Source organism: Pezoporus flaviventris, unplaced genomic scaffold (genome assembly GCF_033815535.1).
Source record: "Pezoporus flaviventris isolate CSIRO_AGI_PZ_B2104156 unplaced genomic scaffold, CSIRO_AGI_Pfla_v1 ptg000462l, whole genome shotgun sequence".
Taxonomy (NCBI): Eukaryota; Metazoa; Chordata; class Aves; order Psittaciformes; family Psittacidae; genus Pezoporus; species Pezoporus flaviventris.
The window spans coordinates 35800-53099 of NW_026893009.1; the positions used below are offsets into that span (position 1 = coordinate 35800).

At 56.9% G+C, this 17300-nt stretch overlaps 1 protein-coding gene across 1 annotated transcript in view; it reads left to right on the forward strand.

Moving 5' to 3' along the window:
• TCF4 (transcription factor 4) overlaps positions 1–17300 on the forward strand; it is a 52435-nt gene that overhangs the window by 21422 nt on the left and 13713 nt on the right. The window contains exon 8 of the mRNA XM_061443660.1: positions 49–183. Within this exon, the coding sequence (XP_061299644.1) occupies positions 49–183 (135 nt within the window). The remainder of the gene's footprint in view (positions 1–48; positions 184–17300) is intronic.

Sequence of the window (17300 nt, forward strand, 5' to 3'; positions counted from 1 at the left end):
ACATCATCCGCATCCGCATCCGCATCCGCATCCATCCCAAGCGGCATCCGGAGACGTACACGCGTTGCTCGGGAACGGAGCCCTGCCCGGATTGGCTGCGGGTTACGGGGCGGGGCTTCTGGCGGCCAATAGGCACGCGTTGATGGTAAGGAAGGGGGCGGGGATAAAGGGGGCCAATGGGAAGGGGGGAAAGGGGTTAAGGGGGGTGGAGGTGGTAACCATGGAGACAGAGGGATGGAAGTGGTACCCATGGAGACCTAGGGATGCTGGGATAGGGATGCAGGTGGTACCCATGGAGACATAGGGATGGAAGTGGTACCCATGGAGACATAGGGATGCTGGGATGGGGATGGAGGTGGTACCCATGGAGACATAGGGATGGAGGTGGTAACCATGGAGACATAGGGATGCTGGGATGGGGATGCAGGTGGTACCCATGGAGACCTAGGGATGCTGGGATGGGGATGCAGGTGGTACCCATGGAGACACAGGGATGCTGGGATGGGGATGCAGGTGGTAACCATGGAGACATAGGGATGGAGGTGGTACCCATGGAGACATAGGGATGCTGGGATGGGGATGCAGGTGGTACCCATGGAGACATAGGGATGCTGGGATGGGGATGCAGGTGGTAACCATGGAGACATAGGGATGGAGGTGGTACCCATGGAGACATAGGGATGCTGGGATGGGGATGCAGGTGGTACCCATGGAGACATAGGGATGCTGGGATGGGGATGGAGGTGGTACCCATGGAGACATAGGGATGCTGGGATAGGGATGCAGGTGGTACCCATGGAGACATAGGGATGGAAGTGGTAACCATGGAGACATAGGGATGTTGGGATGGGGATGCAGGTGGTACCCATGGAGACATAGGGATGTTGGGATGGGGATGGAGGTGGTACCCATGGGGCTATGGGGATGGAGGTGGTACCCATGGAGACATAGGGATGCTGGGATGGGGATGCAGGTGGTACCCATGGAGACATAGGGATGCTGGGATGGGGATGCAGGTGGTACCCATGGAGCTATGGGGATGGAGGTGGTAACCATGGAGACCAAGGGATGTTGGGATGGGGATGCAGGTGGTACCCATGGAGACATAGGGATGCTGGGATGGGGATGCAGGTGGTACCCATGGAGACATAGGGATGCTGGGATGGGGATGGAAGTGGTACCCATGGAGATATAGGGATGCTGGGATAGGGATGCAGGTGGTACCCATGGAGACATAGGGATGCTGGGATAGGGATGCAGGTGGTACCCATGGAGACATAGGGATGCTGGGATGGGGATGCAGGTGGTACCCATGGAGCCATAGGGATGCTGGGATAGGGATGCAGGTGGTACCCATGGAGACATAGGGATGTTGGGATGGGGATGCAGGTGGTACCCATGGAGACATAGGGATGCTGGGATGGGGATGCAGGTGGTACCCATGGAGACATAGGGATGCTGGGATGGGGATGGAGGTGGTACCCATGGAGACATAGGGATGTTGGGATGGGGATGCAGGTGGTACCCATGGAGACATAGGGATGCTGGGATAGGGATGGAGGTGGTACCCATGGAGACATAGGGATGCTGGGATGGGGATGCAGGTGGTAACCATGGAGACATAGGGATGTTGGGATGGGGATGGAGGTGGTACCCATGGAGACATAGGGATGGAGGTGGTAACCATGGAAACATAGGGATGCTGGGATGGGGATGCAGGTGGTACCCATGGAGACATAGGGATGCTGGGATAGGGATGCAGGTGGTACCCATGGGGCTATGGGGATGGAGGTGGTACCCATGGAGACATAGGGATGATGGGATGGGGATGCAGGTGGTACCCATGGAGACATAGGGATGCTGGGATGGGGATGCAGGTGGTACCCATGGAGATATAGGGATGCTGGGATGGGGATGCAGGTGGTACCCATGGAGACATAGGGATGCTGGGATGGGGATGCAGGTGGTACCCATGGAGACATAGGGATGCTGGGATGGGGATGCAGGTGGTACCCATGGAGACATAGGGATGTTGGGATGGGGATGGAAGTGGTAACCATGGAGACATAGGGATGGAAGTGGTACCCATGGAGACATAGGGATGCTGGGATGGGGATGCAGGTGGTAACCATGGAGACATAGGGATGCTGGGATGGGGATGCAGGTGGTACCCATGGAGACATAGGGATGGAAGTGGTACCCATGGAGACATAGGGATGGAGGTGGTACCCATGGAGACAGGGATGCTGGGATGGGGATGCAGGTGGTAACCATGGAGACATAGGGATGGAAGTGGTACCCATGGAGACATAGGGATGCTGGGATGGGGATGCAGGTGGTAACCATGGAGACATAGGGATGGAAGTGGTACCCATGGAGACATAGGGATGCTGGGATAGGGATGCAGGTGGTACCCATGGAGACATAGGGATGCTGGGATGGGGATGCAGGTGGTAACCATGGAGACATAGGGATGGAGGTGGTACCCATGGAGACATAGGGATGCTGGGATGGGGATGCAGGTGGTACCCATGGAGACATAGGGATGCTGGGATGGGGATGCAGGTGGTACCCATGGAGACATAGGGATGGAGGTGGTACCCATGGAGACATAGGGATGCTGGGATGGGGATGCAGGTGGTACCCATGGAGACATAGGGATGTTGGGATGGGGATGGAAGTGGTACCCATGGAGACATAGGGATGCTGGGATGGGGATGCAGGTGGTAACCATGGAGACATAGGGATGGAGGTGGTACCCATGGAGACATAGGGATGCTGGGATGGGGATGCAGGTGGTACCCATGGAGACATAGGGATGCTGGGATAGGGATGCAGGTGGTACCCATGGAGACATAGGGATGCTGGGATGGGGATGCAGGTGGTACCCATGGAGACATAGGGATGCTGGGATGGGGATGCAGGTGGTACCCATGGAGACATAGGGATGCTGGGATGGGGATGCAGGTGGTACCCATGGAGACATAGGGATGCTGGGATGGGGATGCAGGTGGTAACCATGGAGACATAGGGATGCTGGGATGGGGATGCAGGTGGTACCCATGGAGATATAGGGATGCTGGGATGGGGATGGAAGTGGTACCCATGGACCTATGGGGATGGAGGTGGTAACCATGGAGACATAGGGATGCAGGTGGTACCCATGGAGACATAGGGATGTTGGGATGGGGATGGAGGTGGTACCCATGGAGACATAGGGATGCTGGGATGGGGATGCAGGTGGTACCCATGGAGACATAGGGATGCTGGGATAGGGATGGAGGTGGTACCCATGGAGACATAGGGAGGCTGGGATGGGGATGCAGGTGGTACCCATGGAGACATAGGGATGGAGGTGGTAACCATGGAGACATAGGGATGCCGGGATGGGGATGGAGGTGGTACCCATGGAGACATAGGGATGGAAGTGGTAACCATGGAGACATAGGGATGCTGGGATGGGGATGGAGGTGGTACCCATGGAGACATAGGGATGCTGGGATGGGGATGGAGGTGGTACCCATGGAGACATAGGGATGCTGGGATGGGGATGGAGGTGGTACCCATGGAGACATAGGGATGCTGGGATGGGGATGCAGGTGGTACCCATGGAGACATAGGGATGCTGGGATGGGGATGGAGGTGGTACCCATGGAGACATAGGGATGTTGGGATGGGGATGCAGGTGGTACCCATGGAGACATAGGGATGCTGGGATGGGGATGCAGGTGGTACCCATGGAGACATAGGGATGCTGGGATGGGGATGGAGGTGGTACCCATGGAGACATAGGGATGCTGGGATAGGGATGGAGGTGGTACCCATGGAGACATAGGGATGTTGGGATGGGGATGCAGGTGGTACCCATGGAGACATAGGGATGCTGGGATGGGGATGCAGGTGGTACCCATGGAGACATAGGGATGCTGGGATGGGGATGGAAGTGGTACCCATGGAGACATAGGGATGCTGGGATGGGGATGGAGGTGGTACCCATGGAGACATAGGGATGCTGGGATGGGGATGCAGGTGGTACCCATGGAGACATAGGGATGCTGGGATGGGGATGCAGGTGGTACCCATGGAGACATAGGGATGTTGGGATGGGGATGCAGGTGGTACCCATGGAGACATAGGGATGCTGGGATGGGGATGCAGGTGGTACCCATGGAGACATAGGGATGTTGGGATGGGGATGCAGGTGGTACCCATGGAGACAGAGGGATGCTGGGATAGGGATGGAGGTGGTACCCATGGAGACATAGGGATGCTGGGATGGGGATGCAGGTGGTAACCATGGAGACATAGGGATGTTGGGATGGGGATGGAGGTGGTACCCATGGAGACATAGGGATGGAGGTGGTAACCATGGAAACATAGGGATGCTGGGATGGGGATGCAGGTGGTACCCATGGAGACATAGGGATGCTGGGATAGGGATGCAGGTGGTACCCATGGGGCTATGGGGATGGAGGTGGTACCCATGGAGACATAGGGATGATGGGATGGGGATGCAGGTGGTACCCATGGAGACATAGGGATGCTGGGATGGGGATGCAGGTGGTACCCATGGAGATATAGGGATGCTGGGATGGGGATGCAGGTGGTACCCATGGAGACATAGGGATGCTGGGATGGGGATGCAGGTGGTACCCATGGAGACATAGGGATGCTGGGATGGGGATGCAGGTGGTACCCATGGAGACATAGGGATGTTGGGATGGGGATGGAAGTGGTAACCATGGAGACATAGGGATGGAAGTGGTACCCATGGAGACATAGGGATGCTGGGATGGGGATGCAGGTGGTAACCATGGAGACATAGGGATGCTGGGATGGGGATGCAGGTGGTACCCATGGAGACATAGGGATGGAAGTGGTACCCATGGAGACATAGGGATGGAGGTGGTACCCATGGAGACATAGGGATGCTGGGATGGGGATGCAGGTGGTAACCATGGAGACATAGGGATGGAAGTGGTACCCATGGAGACATAGGGATGCTGGGATGGGGATGCAGGTGGTAACCATGGAGACATAGGGATGGAAGTGGTACCCATGGAGACATAGGGATGCTGGGATAGGGATGCAGGTGGTACCCATGGAGACATAGGGATGCTGGGATGGGGATGCAGGTGGTAACCATGGAGACATAGGGATGGAGGTGGTACCCATGGAGACATAGGGATGCTGGGATGGGGATGCAGGTGGTACCCATGGAGACATAGGGATGCTGGGATGGGGATGCAGGTGGTACCCATGGAGACATAGGGATGGAGGTGGTACCCATGGAGACATAGGGATGCTGGGATGGGGATGCAGGTGGTACCCATGGAGACATAGGGATGTTGGGATGGGGATGGAAGTGGTACCCATGGAGACATAGGGATGCTGGGATGGGGATGCAGGTGGTAACCATGGAGACATAGGGATGGAGGTGGTACCCATGGAGACATAGGGATGCTGGGATGGGGATGCAGGTGGTACCCATGGAGACATAGGGATGCTGGGATAGGGATGCAGGTGGTACCCATGGAGACATAGGGATGCTGGGATGGGGATGCAGGTGGTACCCATGGAGACATAGGGATGCTGGGATGGGGATGCAGGTGGTACCCATGGAGACATAGGGATGCTGGGATGGGGATGCAGGTGGTACCCATGGAGACATAGGGATGCTGGGATGGGGATGGAAGTGGTACCCATGGAGACATAGGGATGCTGGGATGGGGATGGAGGTGGTACCCATGGAGACATAGGGATGCTGGGATGGGGATGCAGGTGGTACCCATGGAGACATAGGGATGCTGGGATGGGGATGCAGGTGGTACCCATGGAGACATAGGGATGTTGGGATGGGGATGCAGGTGGTACCCATGGAGACATAGGGATGCTGGGATGGGGATGCAGGTGGTAACCATGGAGACATAGGGATGGAGGTGGTACCCATGGAGACATAGGGATGCTGGGATGGGGATGCAGGTGGTACCCATGGAGACATAGGGATGCTGGGATGGGGATGCAGGTGGTAACCATGGAGACATAGGGATGGAGGTGGTACCCATGGAGACATAGGGATGCTGGGATGGGGATGCAGGTGGTACCCATGGAGACATAGGGATGCTGGGATGGGGATGGAGGTGGTACCCATGGAGACATAGGGATGCTGGGATAGGGATGCAGGTGGTACCCATGGAGACATAGGGATGGAAGTGGTAACCATGGAGACATAGGGATGTTGGGATGGGGATGCAGGTGGTACCCATGGAGACATAGGGATGTTGGGATGGGGATGGAGGTGGTACCCATGGGGCTATGGGGATGGAGGTGGTACCCATGGAGACATAGGGATGCTGGGATGGGGATGCAGGTGGTACCCATGGAGACATAGGGATGCTGGGATGGGGATGCAGGTGGTACCCATGGAGCTATGGGGATGGAGGTGGTAACCATGGAGACCAAGGGATGTTGGGATGGGGATGCAGGTGGTACCCATGGAGACATAGGGATGCTGGGATGGGGATGCAGGTGGTACCCATGGAGACATAGGGATGCTGGGATGGGGATGGAAGTGGTACCCATGGAGATATAGGGATGCTGGGATAGGGATGCAGGTGGTACCCATGGAGACATAGGGATGCTGGGATAGGGATGCAGGTGGTACCCATGGAGACATAGGGATGCTGGGATGGGGATGCAGGTGGTACCCATGGAGCCATAGGGATGCTGGGATAGGGATGCAGGTGGTACCCATGGAGACATAGGGATGTTGGGATGGGGATGCAGGTGGTACCCATGGAGACATAGGGATGCTGGGATGGGGATGCAGGTGGTACCCATGGAGACATAGGGATGCTGGGATGGGGATGGAGGTGGTACCCATGGAGACATAGGGATGTTGGGATGGGGATGCAGGTGGTACCCATGGAGACATAGGGATGCTGGGATAGGGATGGAGGTGGTACCCATGGAGACATAGGGATGCTGGGATGGGGATGCAGGTGGTAACCATGGAGACATAGGGATGTTGGGATGGGGATGGAGGTGGTACCCATGGAGACATAGGGATGGAGGTGGTAACCATGGAAACATAGGGATGCTGGGATGGGGATGCAGGTGGTACCCATGGAGACATAGGGATGCTGGGATAGGGATGCAGGTGGTACCCATGGGGCTATGGGGATGGAGGTGGTACCCATGGAGACATAGGGATGATGGGATGGGGATGCAGGTGGTACCCATGGAGACATAGGGATGCTGGGATGGGGATGCAGGTGGTACCCATGGAGATATAGGGATGCTGGGATGGGGATGCAGGTGGTACCCATGGAGACATAGGGATGCTGGGATGGGGATGCAGGTGGTACCCATGGAGACATAGGGATGCTGGGATGGGGATGCAGGTGGTACCCATGGAGACATAGGGATGTTGGGATGGGGATGGAAGTGGTAACCATGGAGACATAGGGATGGAAGTGGTACCCATGGAGACATAGGGATGCTGGGATGGGGATGCAGGTGGTAACCATGGAGACATAGGGATGCTGGGATGGGGATGCAGGTGGTACCCATGGAGACATAGGGATGGAAGTGGTACCCATGGAGACATAGGGATGGAGGTGGTACCCATGGAGACAGGGATGCTGGGATGGGGATGCAGGTGGTAACCATGGAGACATAGGGATGGAAGTGGTACCCATGGAGACATAGGGATGCTGGGATGGGGATGCAGGTGGTAACCATGGAGACATAGGGATGGAAGTGGTACCCATGGAGACATAGGGATGCTGGGATAGGGATGCAGGTGGTACCCATGGAGACATAGGGATGCTGGGATGGGGATGCAGGTGGTAACCATGGAGACATAGGGATGGAGGTGGTACCCATGGAGACATAGGGATGCTGGGATGGGGATGCAGGTGGTACCCATGGAGACATAGGGATGCTGGGATGGGGATGCAGGTGGTACCCATGGAGACATAGGGATGGAGGTGGTACCCATGGAGACATAGGGATGCTGGGATGGGGATGCAGGTGGTACCCATGGAGACATAGGGATGTTGGGATGGGGATGGAAGTGGTACCCATGGAGACATAGGGATGCTGGGATGGGGATGCAGGTGGTAACCATGGAGACATAGGGATGGAGGTGGTACCCATGGAGACATAGGGATGCTGGGATGGGGATGCAGGTGGTACCCATGGAGACATAGGGATGCTGGGATAGGGATGCAGGTGGTACCCATGGAGACATAGGGATGCTGGGATGGGGATGCAGGTGGTACCCATGGAGACATAGGGATGCTGGGATGGGGATGCAGGTGGTACCCATGGAGACATAGGGATGCTGGGATGGGGATGCAGGTGGTACCCATGGAGACATAGGGATGCTGGGATGGGGATGCAGGTGGTAACCATGGAGACATAGGGATGCTGGGATGGGGATGCAGGTGGTACCCATGGAGATATAGGGATGCTGGGATGGGGATGGAAGTGGTACCCATGGACCTATGGGGATGGAGGTGGTAACCATGGAGACATAGGGATGCAGGTGGTACCCATGGAGACATAGGGATGTTGGGATGGGGATGCAGGTGGTACCCATGGAGACATAGGGATGTTGGGATGGGGATGCAGGTGGTACCCATGGAGACATAGGGATGCAGGTGGTACCCATGGAGACATAGGGATGTTGGGATGGGGATGGAGGTGGTACCCATGGAGACATAGGGATGCTGGGATGGGGATGCAGGTGGTACCCATGGAGACATAGGGATGCTGGGATAGGGATGGAGGTGGTACCCATGGAGACATAGGGAGGCTGGGATGGGGATGCAGGTGGTACCCATGGAGACATAGGGATGGAGGTGGTAACCATGGAGACATAGGGATGCCGGGATGGGGATGGAGGTGGTACCCATGGAGACATAGGGATGGAAGTGGTAACCATGGAGACATAGGGATGCTGGGATGGGGATGGAGGTGGTACCCATGGAGACATAGGGATGCTGGGATGGGGATGGAGGTGGTACCCATGGAGACATAGGGATGCTGGGATGGGGATGGAGGTGGTACCCATGGAGACATAGGGATGCTGGGATGGGGATGCAGGTGGTACCCATGGAGACATAGGGATGCTGGGATGGGGATGGAGGTGGTACCCATGGAGACATAGGGATGTTGGGATGGGGATGCAGGTGGTACCCATGGAGACATAGGGATGCTGGGATGGGGATGCAGGTGGTACCCATGGAGACATAGGGATGCTGGGATGGGGATGGAGGTGGTACCCATGGAGACATAGGGATGCTGGGATAGGGATGGAGGTGGTACCCATGGAGACATAGGGATGTTGGGATGGGGATGCAGGTGGTACCCATGGAGACATAGGGATGCTGGGATGGGGATGCAGGTGGTACCCATGGAGACATAGGGATGCTGGGATGGGGATGGAAGTGGTACCCATGGAGACATAGGGATGCTGGGATGGGGATGGAGGTGGTACCCATGGAGACATAGGGATGCTGGGATGGGGATGCAGGTGGTACCCATGGAGACATAGGGATGCTGGGATGGGGATGCAGGTGGTACCCATGGAGACATAGGGATGTTGGGATGGGGATGCAGGTGGTACCCATGGAGACATAGGGATGCTGGGATGGGGATGCAGGTGGTACCCATGGAGACATAGGGATGTTGGGATGGGGATGCAGGTGGTACCCATGGAGACAGAGGGATGCTGGGATAGGGATGGAGGTGGTACCCATGGAGACATAGGGATGCTGGGATGGGGATGCAGGTGGTAACCATGGAGACATAGGGATGTTGGGATGGGGATGGAGGTGGTACCCATGGAGACATAGGGATGGAGGTGGTAACCATGGAAACATAGGGATGCTGGGATGGGGATGCAGGTGGTACCCATGGAGACATAGGGATGCTGGGATAGGGATGCAGGTGGTACCCATGGGGCTATGGGGATGGAGGTGGTACCCATGGAGACATAGGGATGATGGGATGGGGATGCAGGTGGTACCCATGGAGACATAGGGATGCTGGGATGGGGATGCAGGTGGTACCCATGGAGATATAGGGATGCTGGGATGGGGATGCAGGTGGTACCCATGGAGACATAGGGATGCTGGGATGGGGATGCAGGTGGTACCCATGGAGACATAGGGATGCTGGGATGGGGATGCAGGTGGTACCCATGGAGACATAGGGATGTTGGGATGGGGATGGAAGTGGTAACCATGGAGACATAGGGATGGAAGTGGTACCCATGGAGACATAGGGATGCTGGGATGGGGATGCAGGTGGTAACCATGGAGACATAGGGATGCTGGGATGGGGATGCAGGTGGTACCCATGGAGACATAGGGATGGAAGTGGTACCCATGGAGACATAGGGATGGAGGTGGTACCCATGGAGACATAGGGATGCTGGGATGGGGATGCAGGTGGTAACCATGGAGACATAGGGATGGAAGTGGTACCCATGGAGACATAGGGATGCTGGGATGGGGATGCAGGTGGTAACCATGGAGACATAGGGATGGAAGTGGTACCCATGGAGACATAGGGATGCTGGGATAGGGATGCAGGTGGTACCCATGGAGACATAGGGATGCTGGGATGGGGATGCAGGTGGTAACCATGGAGACATAGGGATGGAGGTGGTACCCATGGAGACATAGGGATGCTGGGATGGGGATGCAGGTGGTACCCATGGAGACATAGGGATGCTGGGATGGGGATGCAGGTGGTACCCATGGAGACATAGGGATGGAGGTGGTACCCATGGAGACATAGGGATGCTGGGATGGGGATGCAGGTGGTACCCATGGAGACATAGGGATGCTGGGATGGGGATGCAGGTGGTAACCATGGAGACATAGGGATGGAGGTGGTACCCATGGAGACATAGGGATGCTGGGATGGGGATGCAGGTGGTACCCATGGAGACATAGGGATGCTGGGATAGGGATGCAGGTGGTACCCATGGAGACATAGGGATGCTGGGATGGGGATGCAGGTGGTACCCATGGAGACATAGGGATGCTGGGATGGGGATGCAGGTGGTACCCATGGAGACATAGGGATGCTGGGATGGGGATGCAGGTGGTACCCATGGAGACATAGGGATGCTGGGATGGGGATGCAGGTGGTAACCATGGAGACATAGGGATGCTGGGATGGGGATGCAGGTGGTACCCATGGAGATATAGGGATGCTGGGATGGGGATGGAAGTGGTACCCATGGACCTATGGGGATGGAGGTGGTAACCATGGAGACATAGGGATGGAGGTGGTACCCATGGAGACATAGGGATGTTGGGATGGGGATGCAGGTGGTACCCATGGAGACATAGGGATGTTGGGATGGGGATGCAGGTGGTACCCATGGAGACATAGGGATGCAGGTGGTACCCATGGAGACATAGGGATGTTGGGATGGGGATGGAGGTGGTACCCATGGAGACATAGGGATGCTGGGATGGGGATGCAGGTGGTACCCATGGAGACATAGGGATGCTGGGATAGGGATGGAGGTGGTACCCATGGAGACATAGGGAGGCTGGGATGGGGATGCAGGTGGTACCCATGGAGACATAGGGATGGAGGTGGTAACCATGGAGACATAGGGATGCCGGGATGGGGATGGAGGTGGTACCCATGGAGACATAGGGATGGAAGTGGTAACCATGGAGACATAGGGATGCTGGGATGGGGATGGAGGTGGTACCCATGGAGACATAGGGATGCTGGGATGGGGATGGAGGTGGTACCCATGGAGACATAGGGATGCTGGGATGGGGATGCAGGTGGTACCCATGGAGACATAGGGATGTTGGGATGGGGATGGAGGTGGTACCCATGGAGACATAGGGATGCTGGGATGGGGATGGAGGTGGTACCCATGGAGACATAGGGATGCTGGGATGGGGATGCCGGTGGTACCCATGGAGACATAGGGATGGAAGTGGTACCCATGGAGACATAGGGATGCTGGGATGGGGATGCAGGTGGTAACCATGGAGACATAGGGATGTTGGGATGGGGATGGAAGTGGTCCCCATGGAGACATAGGGATGCTGGGATGGGGATGCAGGTGGTACCCATGGAGACATAGGGATGCTGGGATGGGGATGCAGGTGGTACCCATGGAGACATAGGGATGCTGGGATGGGGATGCAGGTGGTACCCATGGAGACATAGGGATGCTGGGATGGGGATGGAGGTGGTAACCATGGAGACATAGGGATGCTGGGATGGGGATGGAGGTGGTACCCATGGAGACATAGGGATGGAAGTGGTAACCATGGAGACATAGGGATGCTGGGATAGGGATGCAGGTGGTACCCATGGAGACATAGGGATGCTGGGATGGGGATGGAGGTGGTACCCATGGAGACATAGGAATGGAGGTGGTAACCATGGAGACATAGGGATGCTGGGATGGGGATGCAGGTGGTACCCATGGAGACCTAGGGATGCTGGGATGGGGATGGAGGTGGTACCCATGGAGACATAGGGATGCTGGGATGGGGATGCAGGTGGTACCCATGGAGACATAGGGATGTTGGGATGGGGATGCAGGTGGTACCCATGGAGACATAGGGATGCAGGTGGTACCCATGGAGACATAGGGATGCTGGGATGGGGATGGAGGTGGTACCCATGGAGACATAGGGATGCTGGGATGGGGATGCAGGTGGTACCCATGGAGACATAGGGATGCTGGGATGGGGATGCAGGTGGTACCCATGGAGACATAGGGATGCTGGGATGGGGATGCAGGTGGTACCCATGGAGACATAGGGATGCTGGGATGGGGATGGAGGTGGTACCCATGGAGACATAGGGATGCTGGGATGGGGATGGAGGTGGTAACCATGGAGACATAGGGATGCTGGGATGGGGATGGAGGTGGTACCCATGGAGACATAGGGATGGAAGTGGTAACCATGGAGACATAGGGATGCTGGGATAGGGATGCAGGTGGTACCCATGGAGACATAGGGATGCTGGGATGGGGATGGAGGTGGTACCCATGGAGACATAGGGATGGAGGTGGTAACCATGGAGACATAGGGATGCTGGGATGGGGATGCAGGTGGTACCCATGGAGACATAGGGATGCTGGGATAGGGATGCAGGTGGTACCCATGGAGACATAGGGATGGAGGTGGTAACCATGGAGACATAGGGATGCTGGGATGGGGATGCAGGTGGTACCCATGGAGACATAGGGATGCTGGGATGGGGATGCAGGTGGTACCCATGGAGACATAGGGATGCTGGGATGGGGATGCAGGTGGTACCCATGGAGACATAGGGATGCTGGGATAGGGATGCAGGTGGTACCCATGGAGACATAGGAATGCTGGGATAGGGATGCAGGTGGTACCCATGGAGCTATGGGGATGGAGGTGGTAACCATGGAGACATAGGGATGTTGGGATGGGGATGCAGGTGGTACCCATGGAGACATAGGGATGCTGGGATAGGGATGCAGGTGGTACCCATGGAGACATAGGGATGCTGGGATGGGGATGCAGGTGGTACCCATGGAGACATAGGGATGCTGGGATGGGGATGCAGGTGGTACCCATGGAGACATAGGGATGCTGGGATAGGGATGCAGGTGGTACCCATGGAGACATAGGGATGTTGGGATGGGGATGGAGGTGGTACCCATGGAGACATAGGGATGCTGGGATGGGGATGCAGGTGGTACCCATGGAGACATAGGGATGGAGGTGGTAACCATGGAGACATAGGGATGCTGAGATGGGGATGGAGGTGGTACCCATGGAGACATAGGGATGTTGGGATGGGGATGCAGGTGGTACCCATGGAGACATAGGGATGCCGGGATAGGGATGTGCCCCCCGCCTATGGGGCTCAGCCCCCCATCTATGGGGCAGCACCTGGATCCCTCCCCATAGACAGCCATGGCAGGATCCTTGTGTGTGTGTGGAAGGGGGAATTCTTGGCACCCAGATGGGAATCGCTCCCGGAAAACCGGGATCCAAAGGCAGGATTCCAAAGGCCGGGAATGGGCCCGTTCCCTTGGGAATGGGGATGGGGATGAACAAAGGAAAGGGGGGGGGGGGATGGTTTCCAGATGGGATATTCCCTATCATTCCCTGTTATTCCCTCTCCATTCCCTCCTCATTCCCTGTTATTCCCTTTCCATTCCCGCTTTATTCCCTCTCTATTCCCTGTTATTCCCCCTCTATCATTCCCTGTTATTCCATCCTCATTCCCTGTTATTCCCTGTTTATTCCCTCTCTCATTCCCTGTTTATTCCCTTTCCATTCCCTGTTTATTCCCCACTCATTCCCTGTGTTATTCCCTCTTTATTCCCTGTTATTCCCTCTATCATTCCCTGTTTATTCCCACTCCATTCCCTGTTATTCCCCCTTTATTCCCTCTTTATTCACTCTCTATTCCCTATTCCCTTTATTCCCACTTCATTCCCATCCTTTATTCCCCATAGCCCCATAGATGGGAGCATCCCTGCCCCATAGCCCCATAGATGGGAGCATCCCTGCCCCATAGCCCCATAGACGGAAGCATCCCTGCCCCATAGCCCCATAGATGGGAGCATCCCTGCCCCATAGTCCACCATAGATGGAAGCATCCCTGCCCCATAGATGGGAGCATCCCTGCCCCATAGCCCCATAGATGGGAGCATCCCTGCCCCATAGCCCCATAGATGGGAGCATCCCTGCCCCATAGCCCCATAGATGGCAGCATCCCTGCCCCATAGCCCCATAGATGGGAGCATCCCTGCCCCATAGCCCCATAGATGGCAGCATCCCTGCCCCATAGCCCCATAGATGGGAGCAAACCTGCCCCATAGCCCCATAGATAGCAGCATCCCGTCCCCATAGCCCCATGGATGGGTCCCTGCCCCATAGCCCCATAGATGGGAGCATCCCTGCCCCATAGCCCCATAGATGGGATCCTCCCTGCCCCATAGCCCCATAGATGGGAGCATCCCTGCCCCATAGCCCCATAGATGGCAGCATCCCTGCCCCATAGGCCCATAGATGGGAGCATCCCTACCCCATAGCCCCATAGATGGGAGCATCCCTGCCCCATAGCCCCATAGATGGGAGCATCCCTGCCCCATAGATGGGAGCATCCCTGCCCCATAGCCCCATAGATGGCAGCATCCCTGCCCCATAGCCCCATAGACGGGAGCATCCCTGCCCCATAGCCCCATAGATGGGAGCATCCCTGCCCCATAGATGGCAGCATCCCTGCCCCATAGATGGGAGCATCCCTGCCCCATAGCCCCATAGATGGGAGCATCCCTGCCCCATAGCCCCATAGATGGGAGCATTCCTGCCCCATAGCCCCCATAGATGGGAGCATCCCTGCCCCATAGCCCCATAGATTGGAGCATCCCTGCCCCATAGCCCCATAGATGGGAGCATCCCTGCCCCATAGCCCCATAGATGGGAGCATCCGTGCCCCATAGCCCCATAGATGGGAGCATCCCTGCCCCATAGCCCCATAGATGGGAGCATCCCTGCCCCATAGCCCCATAGATGGCAGCATCCCTGCCCCATAGATGGGAGCATCCCTGCCCCATAGATTCCATAGATGGGAGCATCCCTGCCCCATAGCCCCATAGATGAGAGCATCCCTGCCCCATAGCCCCATAGATGGGAGCATCCCTGCCCCATAGCCCCATAGATGGGAGCATCCCTGCCCCATAGCCCCATAGATGGGAGCATCCCTGCCCCATAGCCCCATAGATGGGAGCATCCCTGCCCCATAGCCCCATAGATGGGAGCATCCCCGCCCCATAGCCCCATAGATGGGAGCATCCCTGCCCCATAGATGGGAGCATCCCTGCCCCATAGCCCCATAGATGGGAACATCCCTGCCCCATAGCCCCATAGATGGGAGCATCCCCGCCCCATAGCCCCATAGATGGGAGCATCCCTGCCCCATAGCCCCATAGATTGGAGCATCCCTGCCCCATAGCCCCATAGATTGGAGCATCCCTGCCCCATAGATTCCATAGATGGCAGCATCCCTGCCCCATAGATTCCATAGATGGCAGCATCCCTGCCCCATAGATGGGAGCATCTGTGCCCCATAGCCCCATAGATGGCAGCATCCCTGCCCCATAGCCCCATAGATGGGAGCATCCCTGCCCCATAGCCCCATCGATGGCAGCATCCCTGCCCCATAGCCCCATAGATGGGAGCATCCCTGCCCCATAGATGGGCGCATCCCTGCCCCATAGCCCCATAGATGGGAGCATCCCTGCCCCATAGATGGGAGCATCCCTGCCCCATAGCCCCATAGATGGGAGCATCCCTGCCCCATAGCCCCATAGGTGGGAGCATCCCTGCCCCATAGCCCCATAGATGGGAGCATCCCTGCCCCATAGCCCCATAGATGGGTCCCTGCCCCATAGATGGCAGCATCCCTGCCCCATAGCCCCATAGATGGGAGCATCCCTGCCCCATAGCCCCATAGATGGAAGCATCCCTGCCCCATAGCCCCATATATGGGAGCATCCCTGCCCCATAGATTCCATAGATGGGAGCATCTCTGCCCCATAGCCCCATAGATGGGAGCATCCCTGCCCCATAGATGGGAGCATCCCTGCCCCATAGCCCCATAGATGGGAGCATCCCTGCCCCATAGCCCCATAGATGGGAGCATCCCTGCCCCATAGACCCCATAGATGGGTCCCTGCCCCATAGATGGGAGCATCCCTGCCCCATAGCCCCATAGATGGCAGCATCCCTGCCCCATAGCCCCATAGGTGGGAGCATCCCTGCCCCATAGATTCCATAGATGGCAGCATCCCTGCCCCATAGATTCCATAGATGGCAGCATCCCTGCCCCATAGCGCCATAGATGGGAGCATCCCTGCCCCATAGCCCCATAGATGGGAGCATCCCTGCCCCATAGCCCCACAGATGGGAGCATCCCTACCCCATAGCCCCATAGATGGGAGCATCCCTGCCCCATAGATTGCAGTATCCCTGCCCCATAGCCCCTTAGACGGGAGCATCCCTGCCCCATAGCACCATAGATGGGAACAGCCCTGCCCCATAGATGGGAGCATCCCTGCCCCATAGATGGGAGCATCCCTGCCCCATAGCCCCATAGATGGGAGCATCCCTGCCCCATTGACCCATAGATGGGAGCATCCCTGCCCCATAGATGGGAGCATCCCTGCCCCATAGCCCCATAGATGGGAGCATCCCTGCCCCATAGCCCCATAGATGGGAGCATCCCTGCCCCATAGCCCCATAGAT